The 24,445-nt window shown below is 42.0% G+C and overlaps 1 protein-coding gene across 1 annotated transcript in view; it reads right to left on the reverse strand.

Annotated features, from left to right (window-relative positions):
- LOC138945945 (cys-loop ligand-gated ion channel-like) overlaps positions 1-21,681 on the reverse strand; it is a 32,021-nt gene extending 10,340 nt beyond the window's left edge. The window contains exons 1-5 of the mRNA XM_070317481.1: positions 21,437-21,681; positions 12,816-12,947; positions 6,647-6,844; positions 3,861-3,968; positions 2,904-3,056 (exon numbers count right to left, since the gene is read on the reverse strand). Of these exons, the coding sequence (XP_070173582.1) occupies positions 2,904-3,056; positions 3,861-3,968; positions 6,647-6,844; positions 12,816-12,947; positions 21,437-21,499 (654 nt within the window). The 5' untranslated portion in view covers positions 21,500-21,681. The remainder of the gene's footprint in view (positions 1-2,903; positions 3,057-3,860; positions 3,969-6,646; positions 6,845-12,815; positions 12,948-21,436) is intronic.
- Between the last annotated feature and the right edge of the window lie 2,764 nt (positions 21,682-24,445).

The raw sequence follows: 24,445 nt of genomic DNA on the forward strand, positions 1-24,445 counted from the left end.
AAAATACAGAAATACATTGTATGGAATGCAACACAATGTGCATTTAAGGAATTACATAAGGAGAACTCAAAAATAACCGAGAGAGAGAGAGAGAGAGAGAGAGAGAGAGAGAGACAGAGACAGAGAGAGAGAGAGAGAGAGAGAGAGAGAGAGAGAGAGAGAGAGAGAGAGAGAGACGCTGTGCTGACGAAGACTGACGAAAAGTGGAAACTAGCTCTTGTTTATGTATTCTTGTTGCTGTTTTCTGGTGAGGACATTTTGTATTGTTTTCTTGTTCTGTATCTTGCAATTATTATCATCACAGAACATTTGAACGTTCTCATAATGCCATTTTCTTTCGCCTGCACTGGAGACAAAGACGAGATAAGCATTATTTTGTCTGTTCTGCCGCTTTGTGCACAACCGGAGTCCTCGCTGAAAAAATGCCCCCAACAGGAACATGGTCTCAATCAAATAATCAAATTACAAGCTAGTCTAAACCTTACTGATTGCATTTGGTATAACGAAAACATATTTTCATCATTGGTTTTACGCCACATGACAATCTCTGTGGTCTACACAACTTGATTTACGACAAAAACACCAAAAACGTGTAAATAAAAGACATTTTCGTCACATAAAGCAAGCTTGTTGACATTCTAGACCCCCGGACATCATTTCAATAATATTTCAAGGTAGTCCAGCCATTCTGTGACGTGATGCGCCAGATATTGTGAGAAGGGTCTGGCTGACTCACCTACCTTCGGCGCAATCCAGAGCAAGTGAAAAATAGCGACTATCCACAACCGGAACACGTCGCTCCCATCTGGCAAAATGGTGCGGAACAGTTCCTCACCCGTGATAATACGAATAGTGGCGTCAATAATATTATTCTGTCACTCCTGCATGTCTCCAGGGAACTGACAAAGGATTTCGAGAACGAAGTTTGTCTCGTTACCTTGACCATATCAGCAGGAGAAAATTACTCGTAAGGTCAGCGCTAGGCTGTGCATATATCGGTATGGTCTATCATTAATTAACAACTCAACAACTTAGCATGACAAACATGATGTTCCAGACGAAGTAGCCGCAAGCCGAGTGGCACAGCATTTCAAAGTGAAATACAGTGGTCTATCATTAATTAACAACTCAACAACTGTCGGGCAGCTGTCGGGTTGTGGCTCTCAAAATCTGTTCATCAGAATGAGTTCTCATGTAACTGAAACTATACTTAAAAGTTACTTGGTGATTTTAACAGCTTGATAACACAAGTCCGAAGATTTTAGACATGCTACAATGTCTTTAATCGAAGAAAGTTTGCATTCTTGGCTGAGTCAATGCAGCTCGCTCGAAAATTACTTCCCTTGGACGCGTGACGTCAGCCGAGGAATCGGCCGGGTTGAACGGTGCTCTCTTTATACCGTGTAGTGAGCGCAATCGGGTTGTCTAGTCAAGCCCTCAAGCATACTTCACGGGTAGGTGAAGAGAAACTTAGGATGGGGTGTCTTCTCCCAGGCCAAAATTTCGCAGTAAAAAACGGAGTTTTTTTGTTCAACTTATTGGCATATAATGTCACGCGTCGAGGGACACAAACATACACACACACACACACACAAACACACTCACACACAGACACACACATGCACCCACAAACACAAACACACACACGCACACCCACACACACACACGAGTAATCACACACATACACAAACACACACACACACACACACACACACACACACACACACACACACACACACATACGTGTTATCACACACACACACACACACACACACACACACACACACACACACACACACACACACACACGTGTTATCACACACGTACACACACACACACACACATGTGTTATCACACACACACACACACACATGTGTTATCACACACACACACACACACACACACACACACACACACACACACACACACACACACGATAACCATCACAATCACAGTTTGACAAATTCATCTTTGATTTTTTTGCGGCCGAACCCCCCTCCCCCATTTTCCACACTAGATCCACTGTTTCATCTTTGTCTTCGTCTCTCTTCCCTTTATCTTATCTCGTCTACCTACTTGAGTGAGTAACTGAAGAGGTATTGTCATCATCTCTGTCCTAGATTTTCCCACCGACAGAGTTGGTTTTTGTCTTGAATTCAGTACCTCGATCACACGTACACGGTAATTGGCGTGACACCTCAAGCGGACCTTCTTCAGTGTAAAGTGTCTGCTGACCAGGGACACGAGGGTCTGTGGTTGAGCAACTTTATGGTTTAACCGGGTGGACTGGGGGAGTAGCAACAGCATGTGAACCACTTTAGAAATAAAGGGACTTGTGAAGGTTGCAGTTGGTCAGATCAAAGAAGAGAAGATGGGAACGTGGGTCCTGAGAAGATATCACCACCCTAATACTTTACTTTGTGCAAGAATCAATCACGCGTACAGCATTACAGATGCCCAGCTGTACTCTGCATTGTACTGTACATTTCGCAGCGGCCTTATCGGGTTCCTCGGATGACGTCACTGCCAGGCTAACGCTGCGGCGTCTCTTCTTGTGCTGACAGAGTTGTCGGTCGCGGATTTTGAGTCGTTTCGGCCTGCCAACTGCTTCGTTTTCTTGCGGATTGTGAGAACTAGCAGAAAGTTTCACTCATTTTCATGGTGTCAAACTAATGATAAAAGTATCATCTTCTGGACCAAATCAACAGTCTTTAGTTGAACCAACTCGGAAAACTCTTAAACGCGTGTTTGCACGCGACTCTGCGCATTTTTTAGGCCAGGCAACCCGACAGTTGCCCTTTAGCATTACAAACATGATATTCCAGACGAAGTAGCCAAGAAGCCGAGTAGCACAGCATTTGAAAACCAGTGGTCTATCATTAGTTAACAACTCAACAACTTACCATGACAAACATGATGTTCCAGACGAAGTAGCCAGAAAGCCGAGTGGCACAGCATTTGAAGTACAAACCGGGCTTGCTGTGAGCGAACTGCGTGTATTCTGACTTGACCATGACCTTGGGCTCAGTCCACACGCAGGGGTGAAGGTCCCACTCCTGTGACATTTTAATTAAAAATCTCTCCCCCGAAATCGGCGTATATATGCTGCCTGAATGGCGGGGTAAAAACTGTCATAAAAACCCTCTCATGCAAAAACCTGAGTGAACGTGGGAGTTTCAGCTCATGAACAAAGAAGAAGAAGAATTAAAAATCTCATTGTGTGTTTAATTGGCGTGATTTCTCTTTCTTTCTGCAATATGCCTCTTTCTTTTACGTCCCCTACTATCCCTGTCTGTCTATCTAGTTCCACTCTGTCTATGTCTGTCTGTTCGGCTGTTTGCAACCATCTTTGGCTCACCCCCACCCCCACCCCCCGTTGCTCTCCCCCCCCTGCCCTCTCTCTCTATCTCTCTCTTTCTCTCTCTCTTCCTGCCTCTCTCTCTTCCTGCCTCTCTCTCTTCCTGCCTCTCTCTCTTCCTGCCTCTCTCTCTTCCTCTCTAAATATCTCTCTTGTCCACTCTCTCTCCCTCTCTCTAAATATCTCTCTTGCCCACCCCTCCCCCCTCTCTCTCTCTCTCTCCCTTTCTCCTCCCCCACAATCGTTTTGATTCTCTCTGTTTCGATACCTCACAAACAAGCAAGCAAGCAAACAAACAACCAGCTAGGGGTGATGTGCACGAACCGAAAATGGGTGCCACCCAAACGGGAGAGACTAAACTGCGGGGCCTGATTGGTTGAAATCACCACAAATCTCAATGTCAACCAATCCAACACCGCGGCTGGCTCCCACCCGGTTGGTACCTTTCTCGTGCACCCCGGCCCAGCAAAGCAAACAAGCAAGCAGCCGCCAAACCCCGCACCTGGTCATCAGCGAAGGCGTTGATGTCCACAATGCTAATTTCATGCTCGTCCTCCACCAAGTGGATTTCATGCTCCTTCAGCTCAGAGGTCACAAGGACGGACAGCTCCTGCAACAGGTCGTGTTGACACAGAAAATTAATGCCTTCGAGTGATTCATATTACTCCCCCCCTCCTCCCACGCCCCCTTCTTCGATATAATTATGTGTAGGGCTAGGGGTGAAAAAATCCCATTAATTGAGCACAAAGTGGCCCACTGCGCGATGTCTTTTTACCAAAAATTCAGCGCCAAAGCTTTGCGCAACGTAAAATTGACGTTGCCCAATAATTATCAGCATTCACAACTTTCCCGTCCAAGATGAAGATTTGTAAATAAGATTTGAAGTAACACGTTTGAAAAGATAAGAGCTTCCTTTCAAGCCTCCTTGACGGCTCTCGGCTCTGAATGGTTTTCAGGAAACAACCTTCACCTATATTAATATTTGAAGGATGAAAGTCACTTGTTCATTTCAATGCTTGTTCTTCTCTCGGGTGCTAGCTAAGAGAGCGGTTCCGCACAACTCACTTACTCTTTATTACACATGTCGTATGCATTTAAAGAACTTACCGTAAACTACCGTGTAAACGCCCACCCCTTATGCAGTAAATGTGATCGAAAGTAGGTAGTGGGCGTTTACTATAGGTACTCTACCGTGTGCAGAATCAGTTCCAGGTAAAAAAAAATAGCTGTATATAATCACAAGAAATAAACATGTTAATGGGATATGTTGTTGTTCAAAAGTGTCTACCCTCTTTGCATTTGCTCAGTACTGGGCATTTACAATATCGTCCGCCACATTACTCGTTTGTTTCTAAGAGCACATCTATAAGTTTATCTTGTTGTGCTCCTTTATTCACCGGCACGGTTGGCCTAGTGGTAAGGCGTCCGCCCCGTGACCGGGAGGTCGTGGGTTCGAACCCCGGCCGGGTCATACCTAAGACTTTAAAATTGGCAATCTAGTGGCTGCTCCGCCTGGGGCCTGGCGTCTGGCATTATGGGGTTAGTGCTAGGACTGGTTGGTCCGGTGTCAGAATAATGTGACTGGGTGAGACATGAAGCCAGTGCTGCGACTTCTGTCTTGTGTGTGGCGCACGTTAAATGTCAAAGCAGCACCGCCCTGATATGGCCCTTCGTGGTCGGCTGGGCGTTAAGCAAACAAACAAACAAACAAACAAAGCTCCTTTATTCGGCTTTGTATTTATGCAACTGAATAACAAAAACTGTTTAAACCAATACTGGGCGTTTACAAGGTAGTTTACGGTAGGCCTACTTGATTGACTTTACGATTTTGATTGTACAGCGCTGGATACATGCGCTATAGAAATAGTATGCATTATTATTATTATTTAAGTTATTGAGACACCCCAGTGCACTTAGGGATTTATAGAGCAATTCGAGAAAATTCATTATTGGCCTAGTGGTAAGGCGCTGAGTTCAATAATTATTTTTGAGATTTGCTCTATAAATCCCTTAGTGCACTGGGATTGTTTCAATAACGATATTGTCAGTACCGCCATAGAAAAAAGAAGATTACAAACGCACATTTTGCAACGCGCATTTCAATAGGCGTAACTGTGTGGTCAGGTCGTGTACGGTAAGATCTACTTTTGGGTGGGGTGTCTCAAGTGTGTCGTGCTTTCGTCACACGCATTTTAATTTCTGTTGGTAAATTCCAGCGTAGCGCTAAGCTGAACAGTGATGATCTTTCAGAGAGACCTCATTTGAACTCGTAGAAAGGACTGTGCTCTTCGTTATTTGCGATTCGAAACCTCCAGTCAAGCTTCGACGGATTGACTGTGCGGAGTGACTCCCCTTGAATTGACCACCGCCCGGAAGGACTCGACGGTTAGCAGATTTTCAAAATAAATGTGGCATATTTCTCGTGTTGTATCTTCCCTCATCGGGGAGTCTGATACTAAATATGAACGGTAAGAATGCTCTGAACCCTACACGTATTATATCCCCATCGTTTTTTCGTTCACATTTGCCCAACATGTTAATTTGCTGAGCGGGGTTTATTTCGTCTGCTAGGCTAGGGCAATCGAACCACTGCAGTCTGCAGTGAGTCTGCATGCATGAGGCAGGCTGGTAATAAGTCTTATATATATGGTAAGAACGTTCTGAACCCTACACGTTTTCGATTACGATTGTTGTTGCCTTGAAATAATAATTCGGAAACCATTCATTTACTGAACTGATGCAGTCGTATTTCAGACGTATGACAGAGTCGATCGAGTCAGTCTTCACTGGTCTAGCTGGTACGTTATTGGAATAACACTTGTGTTTTCTGTTAGCCGCTGGGAATTGTATACTAACTCATCATTTGGTAATGTGGATGATAAGCTACATGCCACTAACACTGCATTTTTGAAGAATCTATGGAAGTCGGCGAAAATGAGATGAAACACAGCGGCTTCAATTTTTAGATCTGTGGCACAGGCACATGCAATCTGTCAGAAAAAAACCCCACTTCTGCTTTAATTGAGAAGCAGGGAATTTATGGTCATTTGGTATTGTGGAGAATATAAGCTACATGTCATTAATTAATTCTGAGGATGAGAGCACAGTCTCGCTTAGGCAAAGGGCGAAAGAATACGCTCTGTGGAAAAGTTAGCCGCACTCCAAGAGTGCGCTAACAGTTTTAGCGCATCGCCATTAGCCAATCAACTCGTTCACTTTAGTCATGTGACACCAGTACTTACTGACAATTATTATTATTATTACTTCCCTTTGTTTGTCAGACCTCACCTGTAAGTCAAAAGGAAAGTGAGTCAGCTCCATCTGTTCAGCGAAAGCTCCCTTGACCCGGAGTCTCTCCACCACGTACACCTCTCCGTTGGGTCCGAACTCCAACTCCCTCCACTTGGAAGCCTTGGGTTCTCCTTTGACGTTCTGGATGTCCAGCTTGGGATCCCAGCACGCTGCCCAGTCCACCTTGTCCACGTCCTGCAAATAGGATGGAAGGACAGAAAGATAGGGAGGTAGAGTTTGGTTGCAATCAGCCACGCATCTGCTCTGACGGCAAAATGGCCGGGGGATTTTACGTGCCACTGTGGTAACATGGTGGTGGGACATGGATACCGCCTCTTAGAACCGGCACGGTTGGCCTAGTGGTAAGGCGTCCGCCCCGTGATCGGGAGGTCGTGGGTTCGAACCCCGGCCGGGTCATACCTAAGACTTTAAAATTGGCAATCTAGTGGCTGCTCCGCCTGGCGTCTGGCATTATTGGGTTAGTGCTAGGACTGGTTGGTCCGGTGTCAGAATAATGTGACTGGGTGAGACATGAAGCCTGTGCTGCGACTGCTGTCTTGTGTGTGGCGCACGTTATATGTCAAAGCAGCACCGCCCTAATATCAAATATGGCCCTTCGTGGTCGGCTTGGCGTTAAGCAAACAAACAAAAAACAAATCGCCTCTTAGTCTGCACATAATGTTGACTGACCCGTGTCCGTACCGGCCCTGAATTCGAACCCGTCACCCATGGATCACAAGTCCATGCAGTGTTCTACCAACTGAGCTACCAGGCCACAAAAGGCGGCATTCTTCTAATTGGACACGCACAAACACACGCACGCACGCACGCACGCACGCACGCACACACACACACACGCACGCACACACACACACACACACATCCACACAAACACACACACGCACACAGACAGTCACACACACACACATACACACACACACATAGTCACACACACACAGTCACACACACACACAGTCACACACACACACACACACACAGTCACACACACACACACACACACACACACACACACACCACACACACAATATTCAACAGCCTGGCTGCTTCTCGTTCAGAAAAACAAATCATGCTGAATGAATTTCGCAGTTTGACAAAGGTGCCAGTTACAACAGTAATTCATGAACAGATTACCACAGTGCTCAGAAAGCAGACATAATTCAGCTACAGTCGAACCTGTCAATAACGACCACCAAGAGGACCACCACAAGTATTAGTTATTGTTAGATGTGGCGGTGATATCCAAACATTGAGAAAGGAGGTATCAAGGCGTAAGCAAACAAACAAACAAACAAACAAACAAACAAACAAACAAACAAACCAATCAATCAATCAATATGAAGCTTATATAGCGCGTATTCCGTGGTTACAGTTCTAAGCGCTTGTCGAAGAGTTGTCAACACAGGACTAACAAAGGAACTAACATCTACAGACGGACACGAAACCCTATCACACACTAGCAAACCCTGGTAAACATACAACAAACAACTGTTTAACAACAATGTACACATCAATAGCTAGGTCCAAACAAAATAATATTAAGCACAAAGAAAACACCTCTCACAGAGCACAGCACAAGAATGTCAAACAAACAAAACCAAAAGAAACAAACAAGAAAATGACAAAGCAAATGAACAAACAACCAAAACAACAAACAAAACACTGCATACAAATTAAACAAACAAACAAACAAACAAACAAACACACACACAAATGAGCAAGCAAGCAAGCAAACAGCCGAACACGGTGTCCTTTACAACATGTCAGTCTTAATACTACAGTGCTACCAAGGCTTTCTGGGGGAGAAAAATGAGATTCGACGCGGTTCCATGAGAACCGATCTTAGCGACAAGAGTCGAGATTTTGCTGTTAAAATATTACTGAAAAAAAAAATCCAGCTCATTTGTTTCAAAGGCACAGGCCTTCCGGTGTAAAAAAAAAAAAAAAAAAAAAAAAAAAAAAAAAAAAAAAAATTCCATCTCACACGGCATAAATAAATCCCTGCGCCTTGAATATGTGCGCGATATAAATTGCATAAAATTAAAAAAATAAAAAAATCCCTGCGCTTAGAACTGTACCCACGGAATACGCGCGATATAAGCCTCATATTGATTGATTGATTGATTGATTGATAGATGACGGCCAGGTGTTAACATGGGATAGAGCCATCATTCCAATTGACAGTCTGGACGTTTTGAAGTTAACCTTGCTATGTGCTCTATAATTAGTTGTATTGGTATTGTTATTAGTAGTAATTTGAAGAAAAAAAATGTGAAAAAAAATCTTTAACAAAAAACCCACCCAGCCTGGTTGCTTTCAAAGCGGAGTAGGATTCTATTATCCCCGAGTACGCAGTAGGAGGGTCCTGCAGACTTTAATTGTGTGTCTGTGTGTGTGTGTGTGTGTGTGTGTGTGTGTGTGTGTGTGTGTGTGTGTGTGTGTGTGTCTGTCTGTCTCGACTTAACAGCTTATTGCTGGGAAACTACTGGGCGCAGTTCGTTCAAAAGTTGATACACTAACTTGATAATAGGTCCGATTGATCGTATTAAAACTTCATAATGTTACCTGGGACCTAAATGCCAAAAAAACCCACAAAAGTTCTTGACGGTTGGACGAATTCAATCGGAGCGACAGCCAGCCATTGAGCTGATAGAACAGCGAAACACGTCACCCAGTGACGAGAAAAGCATGATTTGCAAGCCAGCCAGCGTGAAGGGATTATTTTGGTCTCGGTGAGACTGAAAGAGAGACAGTCGTCTGCTACAGATCTGTCGTCTGCTGCAGGATCTGTCGTTTGCGCGCGGTGTGTGTGTGTGTGTGTGTGTTCATTTTGTGCACATGTGTTAGTGTTACTGTTTGTTTGTGTGTGTGTGTGTGTGTGTGTGTGTGTGTGTGTGTGTATGTGTGTGTGTGTATGTGTGTGTGTGCACTTCGCGTGCTGGGCGACCTAATTTTAGCACCCTAGGCATTTGAATTCACTGGGAAAATTGTCAGAGTTGGTGGCTTGGTGGCCAAAGTGATCCGGGTTCGATTTCCGGCATGGGCGGTCTATTTTTTTAATTTTATTTTATTTTTTTAAATTCTTGTTTACTATTGTTTATTATGAACGTTTTAATGTTTTATTTTACTCTAATAATTTTTTTAATTGTGTAAAATAAATAAATAATTTTTTTTATTTTTTTTTTTTTTTTAAATCCAAGTGATCCGAGTGGAAAGCAATTCGTCTATGGCCAAAGTGATCCGGGTTCGATTCCCGGTATGGGCGGTCTATTTTTTTTTTTTTAATTCTTGTTTACTATTGTTTATTATGAACGTTTTAATGTTTTATTTTACTCTAATAATTTTTTTAATTGTGTAAAATATATAAATATTTTTTTATTTTTTTTTATTTTTTGAAATCCAAGTGTTCGGGGTTCGATTTCCGGCATGGGCCGTCTATTTTTTTTAAAAAAAAAAATTTATTATAAATTCTTGTTTACTATTGTTTATTATAAACGTTTTAATGTTTTATTTTACTCTAATAATTTTTTTAATTGTGTAAAATATTTATTTTTTTTAATCCACGTGCACAAGACAAAAACTTTCATACTGGCGGAGCGAGCCAGTCTGAAGAGTACTCGGGTCCAGCGCCAGCGTTTTTTATCCCCGAGTACGCAGTAGGAGGGTCCAACAGACTTTAATTGTGTGTGTGTGTGTGTGTGTGTGTGTGTGTGTGTGTGTGTGTGTGTGTGTGTGTGTATCTGTCTGTCTCGACTTAACAGCTTATTGCTGGGAAACTACTGGGCGCAGTTCGTTCAAAAGTTGATACACTAACTTGATAATAGGTCCGATTGATCGTATTAAAACTTCATAATGTTACCTGGGACCTAAATGCCAAATATTCCACAAAAACGACTCTTAACGGGGGGAGGTTTGGTGGTGGGAGTACAACTGCCGTGCAGCTAATGGAACAGCCAGCTAGCTGGTGCGAATCACGTCCGCCTATGGCCAAAGTGATCCGGAATCGATTCCCGGCATGGGCGGTCTATTTTTTTTATTTTTTAAATTCTTGTTTACTATTGTTTATTATGAACGTTTTAATGTTTTATTTCACTCTAATAATTTTTTTAATTGTGTAAAATAAATAAATAATTTTTTTTTTTTTTTTTAAATCCAAGTGACCCGGGTTCGATTCCCGGCATGGGCGGTCTATTTTTTTTTATTTTTTAATTCTTGTTTACTATTGTTTATTATGAACGTTTTAATGTTTTATTTTACTCTAATAATTGTTTTAATTGTGTAAAATAATTTTTTTTTTAAATCCACGTGCACAAGACAAAAGCTTTCATACTGGGGGAGCGAGCCAGTCTGAAGAGTACTCGGGTCCAGCGCCAGCGTTTTTTATTCAATGAATGAATTTTTTTTAAAAGCCCCCTTGTTTAAAGTTGCTAAATTACTGTTATGGTAAGTTCATTACAACAATTATGTCCTAACTCTGCGCTGGAAACAGTCAGGATGTTTATTTTTTGAAATCCCCCCTCAAAAAAAAAACCCACAAAAAAACACACACACAAAACCCCCAAGAAATGTCAGTTATAAAACGTTTAATTTGTGACAAAACAGAACATTCACACGAATATCGACCCAATGCTTTTCACCGTGGATAGTCTACAGACATGAGATATCCGAACACCCTGACTGCTTGCCATGGTGAGTTGCGATGTTTTGAAACCAGCGGCTTCTATCAAAATAATTAATCAAAACATTCGGAGTCAACTTTGTGCGGACTCTCTTCGGTGTCCGAACACCCCCGTGTGCACACATGCGCACGAAAAAGATCCCAAGTTCACAGCGAAAGTCTCAGGGCTTGGAAAACACCAAGACACGCACGCATCATCTCTCGTATCTGATTATCATGATCGTATTTCAATGCTTTGACGAGACAAACCCAATGCTGGTGTGTCGAAGAAGACAGCCACAGCGGGCGTGTTAGAATCAAAGCATCACACCATATCTTCAGCGTATTACCAATACCTGTCCCAATATAGATCAGTTGGTCTAAGAGGACGTTAAACCCTAATAGTCAGTCAGTCCTGACCAGATCCGAGATGTTGAGCTGAACATGAGAAGCAGTGTGCCTTTAATAACTGCTGTGAACACATGGGCAATCGGAGGTTGTCTTTTCCCGTACGCTAGAGTTATCGCTGTAGCTATCATGTCCTGATCAGGACATTGCCTTCAACGTGTTCCTGAAAGTGAATCTCAATTAATCTGTGCCCAAAAATTATTGCAACAGATTTTGCACCCACATTAAAGCATTAATTGCCGTGTCATTTCATCCATTCTTTCTTTCTTTATTTGGTGTTTAACGTCGTTTTCAACCACGAAGGTTATATCGCGACGGGGGAAGGGGGGAGATGGAATAGAGCCACTTGTCAATTGTTTCTTGCTCACAAAAGCACTAATCAAAAATTTGCTCCAGGGGCTTGCAACGTAGTACAATATATTACCTTACTGGGAGAATGCAAGTTTCCAGTACAAAGGACTTGACATTTCTTACATACTGCTTGACTAAAATCTTTACAAAAATGGACTATATTATATACAAGAAACAATTAACAAGGAAGGGTAAAAGGAGAAACAGAATCCGTTAGTCGCCTCTTACGACATGCTGGGGAGCATCGGGTAAATTCTTTCTCGTCCCAACCAATATGGGACTCCCCCTAACCCGCGGGGGGTCATTTCATCCAACCTTTACATACCAGTAAAGGCCGTTCACTTGACTATCCGGATCACCTTTCGGATTAAAGATTTCTCTTTCATGGATCACGTGACCGACGCTCAAATAAGGGTACCCATTGGACAACGGGGCTGTGCACAACCTACATCATTCATAGTGCTCTGTTCCTCCGTGGATATTCTTTCCCTATCTTTGATAGTGCTACACAATTATGTCACCTTGAGCTACAGACGTTACAAAAAACCCTTTTTTCCTTTCCAAAGGCAAAACCTGGCTCTGACAGACACCGGTATACCAACCAGTCAAGCCAATTCCAAACAATTTACTCCCTTTTCCCCAAGAAAATAACCAATTTAATATTTCATATGGGGCTATCCATCCATCCATCCATCCATCCATACCCAAACAGCATATACAATGTTTGCTTACCCGTACGGTCGTGTTGTCAAGAGTAGGTTCCCGCCATCTTGCCCGTAGGAAGACGATGCCAGAGAACTGTTCTTGGATCGTGACAATCTCATCCAGTTTGATGTACACCACTCGCAGCTGTACCTCTCGTGCCTGTCAAGATCAAATCAATGTTTGTGCCTGTCAGGGGATAGAAGATCAAATCAATGTTTGTGCCTGTCAGGGGATAGAAGATCAAATCGAAGTTTGTGCCTGTCAGGGGATGGAACATCAAATCAATGTTTGTGCCTGTCAGGGGATGGAAGATCAAATCAATGTTTGTGCCTGTCAGGGGATGGAAGATCAAATCAATGTTTGTGCCTGTCAGGGGATGGAAGATCAAATCAATGTTTGTGCCTGTCAGGGGATGGAAGATCAAATCAATGTTTGTGCCTGTCAGAGGATGGAAGATCAAATCAATGTTTGTGCCTGTCAGGGGATAGAAGATCAAATCAATGTTTGTGCCTGTCAGGGGATAGAAGATCAAATTAATGTTTGTGCCTGTCAGGGGATGGCAGATCAAATCAATGTTTGTGCCTGTCAGGGGATGGAAGATCAAATCAATGTTTGTGCCTGTCAGGGGATGGAAGATCAAATCAATGTTTGTGCCTGTCAGGGGATGGAAGATCAAATCAATGTTTGTGCCTGTCAGGGGATGGAAGATCAAATCAATGTTTGTGCCTGTCAGGGGATGGAAGATCAAATCAATGTTTGTGCCTGTCAGAGGATGGAAGATCAAATCAATGTTTGTGCCTGTCAGGGGATAGAAGATCAAATCAATGTTTGTGCCTGTCAGGGGATGGAAGATCAAATCAATGTTTGTGCCTGTCAGGGGATGGAAGATCAAATCAATGTTTGTGCCTGTCAGAGGATGGAAGATCAAATCAATGTTTGTGCCTGTCAGGGGATGGAAGATCAAATCAATGTTTGTGCCTGTCAGGGGATGGAAGATCAAATCAATGTTTGTGCCTGTCAGGGGATGGAAGATCAAATCAATGTTTGTGCCTGTCAGGGGATGGAACATCAAATCAATGTTTGTGCCTGCCAGGGGATGGAAGATCAAACCAATGTTTGTGCCTGTCAGGGGATGGAAGATCAAATCAATGTTTGTGCCTGTCGGGGGATGGAAGATCAAATCAATGTTTGTGCCTGTCAGGGGATGGAAGATCAAATCAATGTTTGTGCCTGTCGGGGGATGGAAGATCAAATCAATGTTTGTGCCTGTCAGAGGATGAAAGATCAAATCAATGTTTGTGCCTGTCAGAGGATGGAAGATTAAATCAATGTTTGTACCTGTCAGAGGATGGAAGATCAATCAATGTTTGTGCCTGTCAGGGGATGGAAGATCAATCAATGTTTGTGCCTGTCAGGGGATGGAAGATCAATCAATGTTTGTGCCTAGCCTGTCAGAGGATGGAAGATCAATCAATGGTTGTGCCTGTCAGAGGATGGAAGATCAATCAATGGTTGTGCCCGTCAGGAGATGGATGATCAAATCAATGTTTGTGCCTGTCAAAGGATGGAAGATCAAATCAATGTTTGTGCCTGTCAGAGGATGGAAGATCAAATCAATGGTTGTGCCTGTCAGGGGATGGAAGATCAAATCAATGTTTGTGCCTGTCAGAGGATGGAAAATCAAATCAATGTTTGTGCCTGTCAGGGGATGGAAGATCAAATCAATGTTTGTGCCTGTCAGGGGATGGAAGATCAAATCAATGTTTGTGCCTGTCAGGGGATGGAAGATCAAATCAATGTTTGTGCCTGTCAGGGGATGGAAGATCAAATCAATGTTTGTGCCTGTCAGGGGATGGAACATCAAATCAATGTTTGTGCCTGTCAGTGGATAGAAGATCAAATCAATGTTTGTGCCTGTCAGGGGATGGAAGATCAAATCAATGTTTGTGCCTGTCAGAGGATGGAAGATCAAATCAATGTTTGTGCTTGTCAGGGGATGGAAGATCAAATCAATGTTTGTGCCTGTCAGGGGATGGAAGATCAAATCAATGTTTGTGCCTGTCAGGGGATGGAATATCAAATCAATGTTTGTGCCTGTCAGTGGATAAAAGATCAAATCAATGTTTGTGCCTGTCAGTGGATGAAAGATCAAATCAATGTTTGTGCCTGTCAGTGGATGAAAGATCAAATCAATGTTTGTGCCTGTCAGGGGATGGAAGATCAAATCAATGTTTGTGCCTGTCAGGGGATGGAAGATCAAATCAATGTTTGTGCCTGTCAGGGGATGGAAGATCAATCAATGTTTGTGCCTGTCAGAGGATGGAAGATCAAATCAATGTTTGTGCCTGTCAGAGGATGGAAGATCAAATCAATGTTTGTGCCTGTCAGAGGATGGAAGATCAAATCAATGTTTGTGCCTAGCCTGTCAGAGGAAGGAAGATCAATCAATGTTTGTACCTTTCAGTGGATAGAAGATCAAATAAATGTTTGTGCCTGTCAGGGGATGGAAGATCAAATCAATGTTTGTGCCTGTCAGAGGATGGAAGATCAAATCAATGTTTGTGCCTGTCAGAGGATGGAAGATCAATCAATGGTTGTGCCCTTCAGGGGATGGATGATCAAATCAATCTGTATTTTTCGAGGGTCATGCAGTCAGCGTATACAAGTGCTTTTTTTCTTCTTTTTGTTTTTATACATCCAGCCCTCGCCCAATGAGGGACTGCTCTACAGTATGCATATTTTCTATTTTCGAGCTGGTTGCAAATCAGTTGTTTGTCAATGGTGTCTAAATGTTTAATTTAGGACACGTTATTTGGACGAAAGACCTATTTTAATGCTACTTCTTGTTCTTAGGTGTAGACTCCAGCCTTGAAGTAACTCAGTGACCAGCAGTCAATGTATGCAAGTTATCTACATCAAGACCAATCGCCATCAGACACTTCGCGCTGAGATATCATACAACAACTATACAACGAGAATTTTTTTTGGACAAGACAATAGATGTATACTTCTTAAAAGATATAATACCAATAGCCAAGGAGAGATATTTTCGATTGCAAATACCGATCCAAGCACATCCAACTGGCCGAAGGAGCAGAACAAAACGAAGAAAACATGAACAGGAGTGGGGGTAGGAAACAACAACAATAACCACAACAACAACATCAACAACAGCAACAACAACAACAACAACATCAACAACAACAACAACCTCAACAACAACAACAACAACAACAACAACAACAACAACAACAACAACAACAACAACAACAACAAAGAACAAGTCGCGTAAGGCGAAAATACAACATTTAGTCAAGTAGCTGTCGAACTCAAAGAATGAAACTGAACGCAATGCAATTTTTCAGCAAGACCGTATACTCGTAGCATCGTCAGTCCACCGCTCATGGCAAAGGCAGTGAAATTGACAAGAAGAGCGGGGTAGTAGTTGCGCTAAGAAGGATAGCACGCTTTTCTGTACCTCTCTTCGTTTTAACTTTCTGGGCGTGTTTTTAATCCAAACATATCATATCTATATGTTTTTGGAATCAGGAACCGACAAGGAATAAGATGAAAGTGTTTTTAAATTGATTTCGAAAATTTATCCCCGAGTACGCAGTAGGAGGGTCCAAAAGACTTTAATTGTGTGTCTGTGTATCTGTCTCGACTTAACAGCTTATTGCTGGGAAACTACTGGGCGCAGTTCGTTCAAAAGTTGATACACTAACTTGAGAATAGGTCCGATTGATCGTATTAAAACTTCACAATGTTACCTGGGACCTAAATGCCAACTAAACCACAAAAACGACTCTTAACGGTGGGAGTTTTGGCGGTGGGAGGCAAAAAGAACCGCGTCCAAGCCAGCGACACCAGGCTTTGCGTGGGTGCGTGCTTTGCGTGCGTTTGCCACTGGGCGACCTAATTTTATGAACGAGCAACGTTAGCAGTCTAGTCATTTGAGTTCACTGGCAATGGCTTGGTGGAAAGCGCGTCCGACTATGGCCAAAGTGATCCGGTATCGATTCCCGGCATGGGAGTCTAATTTTTATTTTTTATTTATTTTTTATTTTTTATAATTCTTGTTTACTAGTGTGTATTATGAACGTTTTAATGTTTTATTTTACTCTAATAATTTTTTTAATTGTGTAAAATAAATTTTAAAAAAAAATTTCTTTTAAATCCACGTGCACAAGACAAAAACTTTCATACTGGGGGAGCGAGCCAGTCTGAAGAGTACTCGGGTCCAGCGCCAGCGTTTTTTTATTTTTGAAAAAAAGTTTAATTTTTTTAATTTTCAGAGCTTGTTTTTAATCCAAATATAACATATTGATATGTTTTTGGAATCAGAAAATGATGGAAAATAAGATGAATGTAAATTTGGATCGTTTTATGAAAAAATTATTTTTTTTAACAATTTTCAGATTTTTAATGACCAAAGTCATGAATTAATTTTTAAGCCACCAAGCTGAAATGCAATACCAAAGTCCGGCCTTTGTCGAAGATTACTTGACCAAAATTTCAACCAATTTGGTTGAAAAATAAGAGCGTGACAGCTGCCGCCTCAACTTTCACGAAAAGCCGGATATGACGTCATCAAAGATATTTATCAAAAAAATGAAAACAACGTCTGAGGATATCATACCCAGGAACTCTCATGTCAAATTTCATAAAGATCGGTCCAGTAGTTTAGTCTGAATCGCTCTACACACACACACACACACACACACACACACACACACACACACACACACACACACACACACACACACACACACACACACACACACACACACACACACACACACACACACACACACACACACACACACAATCAATCAATCAATCAATCAATGAGTCTTATATCGCGCATATTCCGTGGGTACAGTTCTAGGCGCTCTGCAGTGATGCCGTGTGAGATGAAATTTTATACGGCCAGTAGATTGCAGCCATTTCGGCGCATATTTACCTTTCACGGCCTATTATTCCAAGTCACACGGGTATAGGTAGACAATTATTAACTGTGCCTAAGCAATTTTGCCAGGAAAGACCCTTTTGTCAATCGTGGGATCTTTAACGTGCACACCCAATGTAGTGTACACGGGGGGAGGTTCGGACACAGAAGAGAGTCTGCACACAAAGTTGACTCTGTGAAATAAATTTCCGCCGAACCTGGGATCGAACTCACGCTGAGAGCGGCCAACTGAATACAAATCCAGCGCGCTACCAACTGAGCTATATCCCCGCCCCGGACAGACACACACACACACACACACACACACACCACGACCCTCGTCTCGATTCCCCCGTCTACGTTAAAACATTTAGTCAAAACTTGACTAAATGTAAAAACGAAACCAATCCGACCGATCGCGACAAAAAACACCCTACCAATAATCAACCTGTTTTCAGCATTCGACAGTGCACAATTCACATTCAAATAAAATAAATAAATTTAAAAAAAACAATAAAAATAATCCCAGCGCAACCTTCCCTCTCCCTCAATATCCCAACCCCCAAGCAAAAACAACACAAAAACGAGAAAACAACTGCAACTCTTCAACCTCCGTACAAGTATGCGAACACCCCCCCTCCCCCTCCCGCTACCCCTCACCCCCTAAAAAAATTTTTGCGAAAAGGATAAGCCACCCAATGTCATGCGATCACGCCACCAATTGAGCCACCACACAGCAAATCCAATGTCATGCGATCACGCCACCAATTGATCCACCACACAGCAAATCCAATGTCATGCGATCACGCCACCAATTGATCCCCCTCACAGCAAATCCAATGTCATGCGATCACGCCACCAATTGATCCATCACACAGCAAATCCAATGTCATGCGATCACGCCACCAATTGATCCACCACACAGTAAATCCAATATCATGCGATCACACCGGACCAACCAGTCCTAGCACTAACCCCATAATGTCAGACGCCAGGCGGAGCAGCCACTAGATTGCCAATTTTAAAGTCTTAGGTATGACCCGGCCGGGGTTCGAACCCACGACCTCCCGATCACGGGGCGGGCGCCTTACCACTAGGCCAACCGTGTCGGTATAAACTGTAGGTGGAACACGATTGATTTGACACGTTACAACCTTGATTTCATCTACGACGACGACAACAACAACATCAACTTAAATTCGAGAACATAATTATACGTCTTCAACAACATAGCCAACAACAAATCCGATAGAACTTCAACTACACTCACAACAGTGATCATGGGCTGCCTAATCTATTTGCTGAGTCTGGCAGACATTTTATTTTTTTAATTATTATTTTACTTCCACCCTTGAGAGAGAATGTTTTTTCCTCGTACACTTTGTGATACAATTCTACATTAATCCCCGATTATCAACCCAAATAGGTTGGACACTTCCGTCTCAACTCCGACGCCGCTGTAAGAACGAATACGCTCCTAAGCCACTCCCCCAGCCTGTATGTCTACACACTGGCACCAATTAAACCTCCAACTACCTCCAACTGAGCTGTTAACCCGTGGTTTGTAAAAATGTAAAAATATTGTACAAATTACGTCGAACGTAAATCCGCGATTTGTAAAAAAAAAAAAAAAAAAAAAAAAAATCTCTATTCAGCCTATTGTCCCATCGCTGTGAAATTCGGATCGCTTCCTCCCAGTGGAAAGCTAGCAGCAACAGAGTCGCGCTACCCCAGAGTCAAGGGATCCATTAGATTTGTTTTTCTTTCTTTTTCCATTTCGTTATTTTCCTTCATCGCTGGCGAATTCGGATCGCTTCCTCCCAGTGAAAATTTAGCAGCAACAGAGTCGCGTTTGTGGTCCAAGTTGTGGAAATTTCCAAGTTGTGGAATGTGTCCAAGTTGTGGTATGTGTCCAAGTTGTGGTATGTGTCCAATATGTGCAATGTGTGGTATATGTCCAAGATGTGGAATGTGTTCAAGATGTGGTATGTGTCCAAGTTGTGGTATGTGTCCAAGTTGTGGTATGTGTCCAAGTTGTGGTATGTGTCCAAGATGTGGTATGTGTCCAAGTTGTGGTCTGTGTCCAAGATGTGGTATGTGTTCAAGATGTGGTATGTGTCCAAGTTGTGATATGTGTCCAAGTTGTGGTATGTGTCCAAGATGTGGTATGTGTCCAAGTTGTGGTATGTGTCCAAGTTGTGGTATGTGTCCAAGATGTGGTATGTGTCCAAGATGTGGTATGTGTCCAAGTTGTGGTATGTGTCCAAGTTGTGGTATGTGTCCAAGATGTGGTATGTGTCCAAGTTGTGGTATGTGTCCAAGATGTGGTATTTGTCCAAGATGTGGTATGTGTCCAAGTTGTGGTATGTGTCCAAGATGTGGTATGTGTCCAAGATGTGGTATGTGTCCAAGTTATGGTATGTGTCCACTATGTGGTATGTGTCCAAGATGTGGAAGGTGTCCAAGTTGTGGTATGTGTCCAAGTTGTGGTATGCGTACAAGATGTGGTATGTGTCCAAGTTGTGGTATGTGTCCAAGTTGTGGTATGTGTCCAAGCTATTGTAATGTGTCTAAGTTATGGTATGTGTCCAAGTTGTGGTATGCGTATAAGATGTGGTCTATGTCCAAGTTGTGGCATGTGTCCAAGATGTGGTATGTGTCCAAGTTGTGGTAAATGACCAATTTGTGGTATGTGTCAAAGACGTGGTAATATCGTCATGTGTCCAAGTTTTGGTATGTGTCCAAGTTGTGGAATGTGATGGGACAATAAAAATGGAGAAAAAAATCTAATAGATTCACTGACTTTCGGGTAGCGCGACTCTGTTGTTTCTAGCTTTTCACTGGAAGGAAGCGACCCAAATTTCCCAGCGATGGGACAATAAAGAAAAGGAAGAAAAATCCCATAGATCTCCCTGGACTTTGGGGTATCGCGACTCTGTTGCTGCTAGCTTTCCACTGGGAGGAAGTGATCCGAATTTCCCAGTGACGGGACAATCTAGTAATGATATGGAGAAAGAAAACAAAATCAACGGAGTCGCGCTACCCCAAAACTCAAGGGATTTTGTTTTTGTGCCTTGACTATTGGGATGACAGGAAGATATCGGGAACATTAACGTGATTTGTAAAAGAAAAAATGATTACAAATCACAGGGCGCGCAGACCCTTGATTTTAACTCCCCAGGCTCAAAACTGTAAGGTTCAGCAGCTAAAGTTGCTTCTATGAATACTCCTTCTGACGTCATCGAAAATTTTACCCAGAATTCACCACTTCCGTACTCTCGCGGACGTTCGAGATACAATGGCCGCCAGATCGGAACGCGAAAACACTTCGCTTCAGCCACAAAATTCGTCGGATTATGGCCTAAATGATTCCGAAATAAACTAAATCCTGTGAGGGAAGGTGAGAAAACAATTTCCTACGGCATGCATGTCTGGTTAACCTAAGTCACGCCAAAACGCAAATAAACGCGTTTTTTACACCAAAAAAGCCTGTTATGGTCCTTTAATATAAGCCCGGGGAGTGTCTGGTAACAGTGTCAGGGTCACCTTAGTCACAGGCTTATAACAGGTTTTTGCTCTTTTCTAAAAACGGTTTTCACCACTGGATAGAGCATGCAAAGGTGACATGCGACTCATTCCGTGGTGGAGGGTCACAAATAACATCGACATTAAATCAATCAAACAAAACGGTGATTCTCACCTCTTTGCTTTGAAGCAGCTGCGCAGTACTCTGCTGTTTTTGTATCATTGGGATCTCCGCCATTTTCAGTAGATCGCCAAGACACTTTTACCAGTGGTCAATATAGAGTGACCAGTACTGTATGGTTCTGTAAGTTACTTATGTACAGTAGCTCTTGACCTTTTTTGGACGCTTACACGGCTCGTTGTGTGCAATGCATTGACACGGGTTCGACGTCCAAACACAGCGCGTGATATGGTTCTGCAGCAGCTGTAATGCCGCGCCTTAGTGCGCACGTCTTCATAGGCGCTTGAGATTAGTGACACATTAGGTCATTTTATTTTTACCTTTGAATTTCCCCCCGAAATCTGCGTATGCTGCCTGAACGGGGGGGGGGGGGGGGGGGGGGGGGTTAAAAACGGTCATGCACGTAAAAATCCACTCGTGCTAAAAGCATGAGTGAACGTGGGAGTCTAAGCCCATTGTTAGGAAACGCTGCCGTTGCTGAACTTGGGTTCAGTTTTGTGTGTTGCATGTAGTTGACTTATTTGTACTTTGTGGGAAAGTACCGATATTATATTTTGTAAACACAATATTTATGTTTGGACGAGAATGCAGGTGAACTTTCTAGTCCTGTCAAAACAAGTTGTTATTTACCACGTTGTTTTGAGTCGTGGGTTCGTGGCGTTCGCTCGGATTATGTGCGTCGGCGCTTTTGATGTACGTCACAGAGAATGTCACTATTCTAGTCCATGGACAGTTCATCTAATTTTAGTTGTATCATGTTCTAACAACGTAGGCTTATGTGTTGATAATAATTTATTTAATCCGCTTTTATGGAATAACCAATGTTTTGCTTATGCCGGAAATGTACTGTATTTTGAAGATTGGGCGAGAAAGGGTCTTAATAGTGTACACGATGTTTTATACAGAAACGAATTTGTTTCCTATCAGTTCATTTGTGATGTTTTAGGAAAATCCCCACGGAGAATTTTGGAATATAACATGGTTCGTGCTGTTGTTCTGAATGTAATGCATAAGACGATGCACGGAAAGAAAGAAATTGATTTGATAGATATCCCCTCATATCGTGGTAAGAAAATACACAGCGCACAACAGTTTAGAAAAGAATGAGTAAGTATGAAAGCTGTTGAACCCTGTGCAATTGGCTTTTGGAGGAGGAAATTTAATTATGAAATTGATAAGAAAGATTGGCTGATTAGTTTTGAATCGGTTAAAGAAACAAGGTTGCGTGTATTACAATGGAAATTACTTCACAATATTTATCCCACAAACATTATGTTATGTAAAATGAAAGTTGTGGAGGACAATGTCTGTTCATATTGTAGTAATAGCGTTGATTATATAGAACACTTTTTTCTCTTTTGCCCAGTGGTGATTGAGTTTTGGAAACAGATAGAATTTTATATTTGGGTACATCTGGATAAACAAATAGAGTTAACAGTGCACGAAATTATGTTTGGTGTTAAAAATCGAAAATTGCAAGCAACTCTGTTTGAAAGAATTGAACCGTATAATTTTGGTTGCTAAAATGTGCATAAGTATTTATAAAACAAGTCGCGTAAGGCGAAAATACAACATTTAGTCAAGTAGCTGTCGAACTTACAGAATGAAACTGAACGCAATGCAATTTTTCAGCAAGACCGTATACTCGTAGCATCGTCAGTCCACCGCTCATGCTCATGGCAAAGGCAGTGAAATTGACAAGAAGAGCGGGGTAGTAGTTGCGCTAAGAAGGATAGCACGCTTTTCTGTACCTCTCTTCGTTTGAACTTTGTGAGCGTGTTTTTAATCCAAACATATCATATCTATATGTTTTTGGAATCAGGAACCGACTCGGAATAAGATGAAAGTGTTTTTAAATTGATTTCGAATATTTAATTTTGATAATAATTTTTATATTTTTAATTTTCAGAGCTTGTTTTCAATCCAAATATAATATATTTATATGTTTTTGGAATCAGAAAATGATGGAGAATAAAATAAACGTAAATGTGGATCGTTTTATAAAAAAAAATATAGGAACTCTCATGTAAAATTTCATAAAGATCGGTCCCGTAGTTTGGTCTGAATCGCTCTACACGCACACACACACGCACGCACGCACACACACACATACACCACGACCCTCGTTTCGATTCCCCCTCTATGTTAAAACATTTAGTCAAAACTTGACTAAATGTAAAAACAAAGGCTTCAATTCTTTCTTTATTTGGTGTTTAACGTCGTTTACAACCATTCAAGGTTATATCGCGACGGAAGGCTTCAATGCCTCTTTTTTCATTTAGTCAAGTTATGACTAAATGTTTTAACATAGAGGGGGGAATCGAGACGAGGGTCGTGGTGTATGTGTGTGTGCGTGCGTGCGTGCGTGCGTGCGTGCGTGTAGAGCGATTCAGACCAAACTACTGGACCGATCTTTATGAAATTTGACATGAGAGTTCCTGGGTATGATATCCCCATACTTTTTTTTTCATTTTTTTGATAAATGTCTTTGATGACGTCATATCCGGCTTTTCGTGAAAGGTGAGGCGGCACTGTCACGCTCTCATTTTTCAACCAAATTGGTTGAAATTTTGGTCAAGTAATCTTCGACAAAGCCCAAACTTCGGTATTGCATTTCAGCTAGGTGGCTTAAAAATTAATTAATGACTTTGGTCATTAAAAATCTGAAAAGTGTAAAAAAAAAATGTTTTTTATAAAACGATCCAAATTTACGTTCATCTTATTCTCCATCAATGTCTGATTCCAAAAACATATAAATATGTTATATTTGGATTAAAAACAAGCTCTGAAAATTAAAAATATAAAATTTATTATCAAAATTAAATTTTCCAAATCAATTTAAAAACACTCTCATCGTATTCCGTGTCGGTTCCTGATTCCAAAAACATATAGATATGATATGTTTGGATTAAAAACACGCTCAGAAAGTTCAAACGAAGAGAGGTACAGAAAAGCGTGCTATCCTTCTCAGCGCAACTACTACCCCGCTCTTCTTGTCAATGT

The sequence above is a fragment of the Littorina saxatilis genome, linkage group LG13, assembly GCF_037325665.1.
Source record: "Littorina saxatilis isolate snail1 linkage group LG13, US_GU_Lsax_2.0, whole genome shotgun sequence".
Classification (NCBI taxonomy): domain Eukaryota; kingdom Metazoa; phylum Mollusca; class Gastropoda; order Littorinimorpha; family Littorinidae; genus Littorina; species Littorina saxatilis.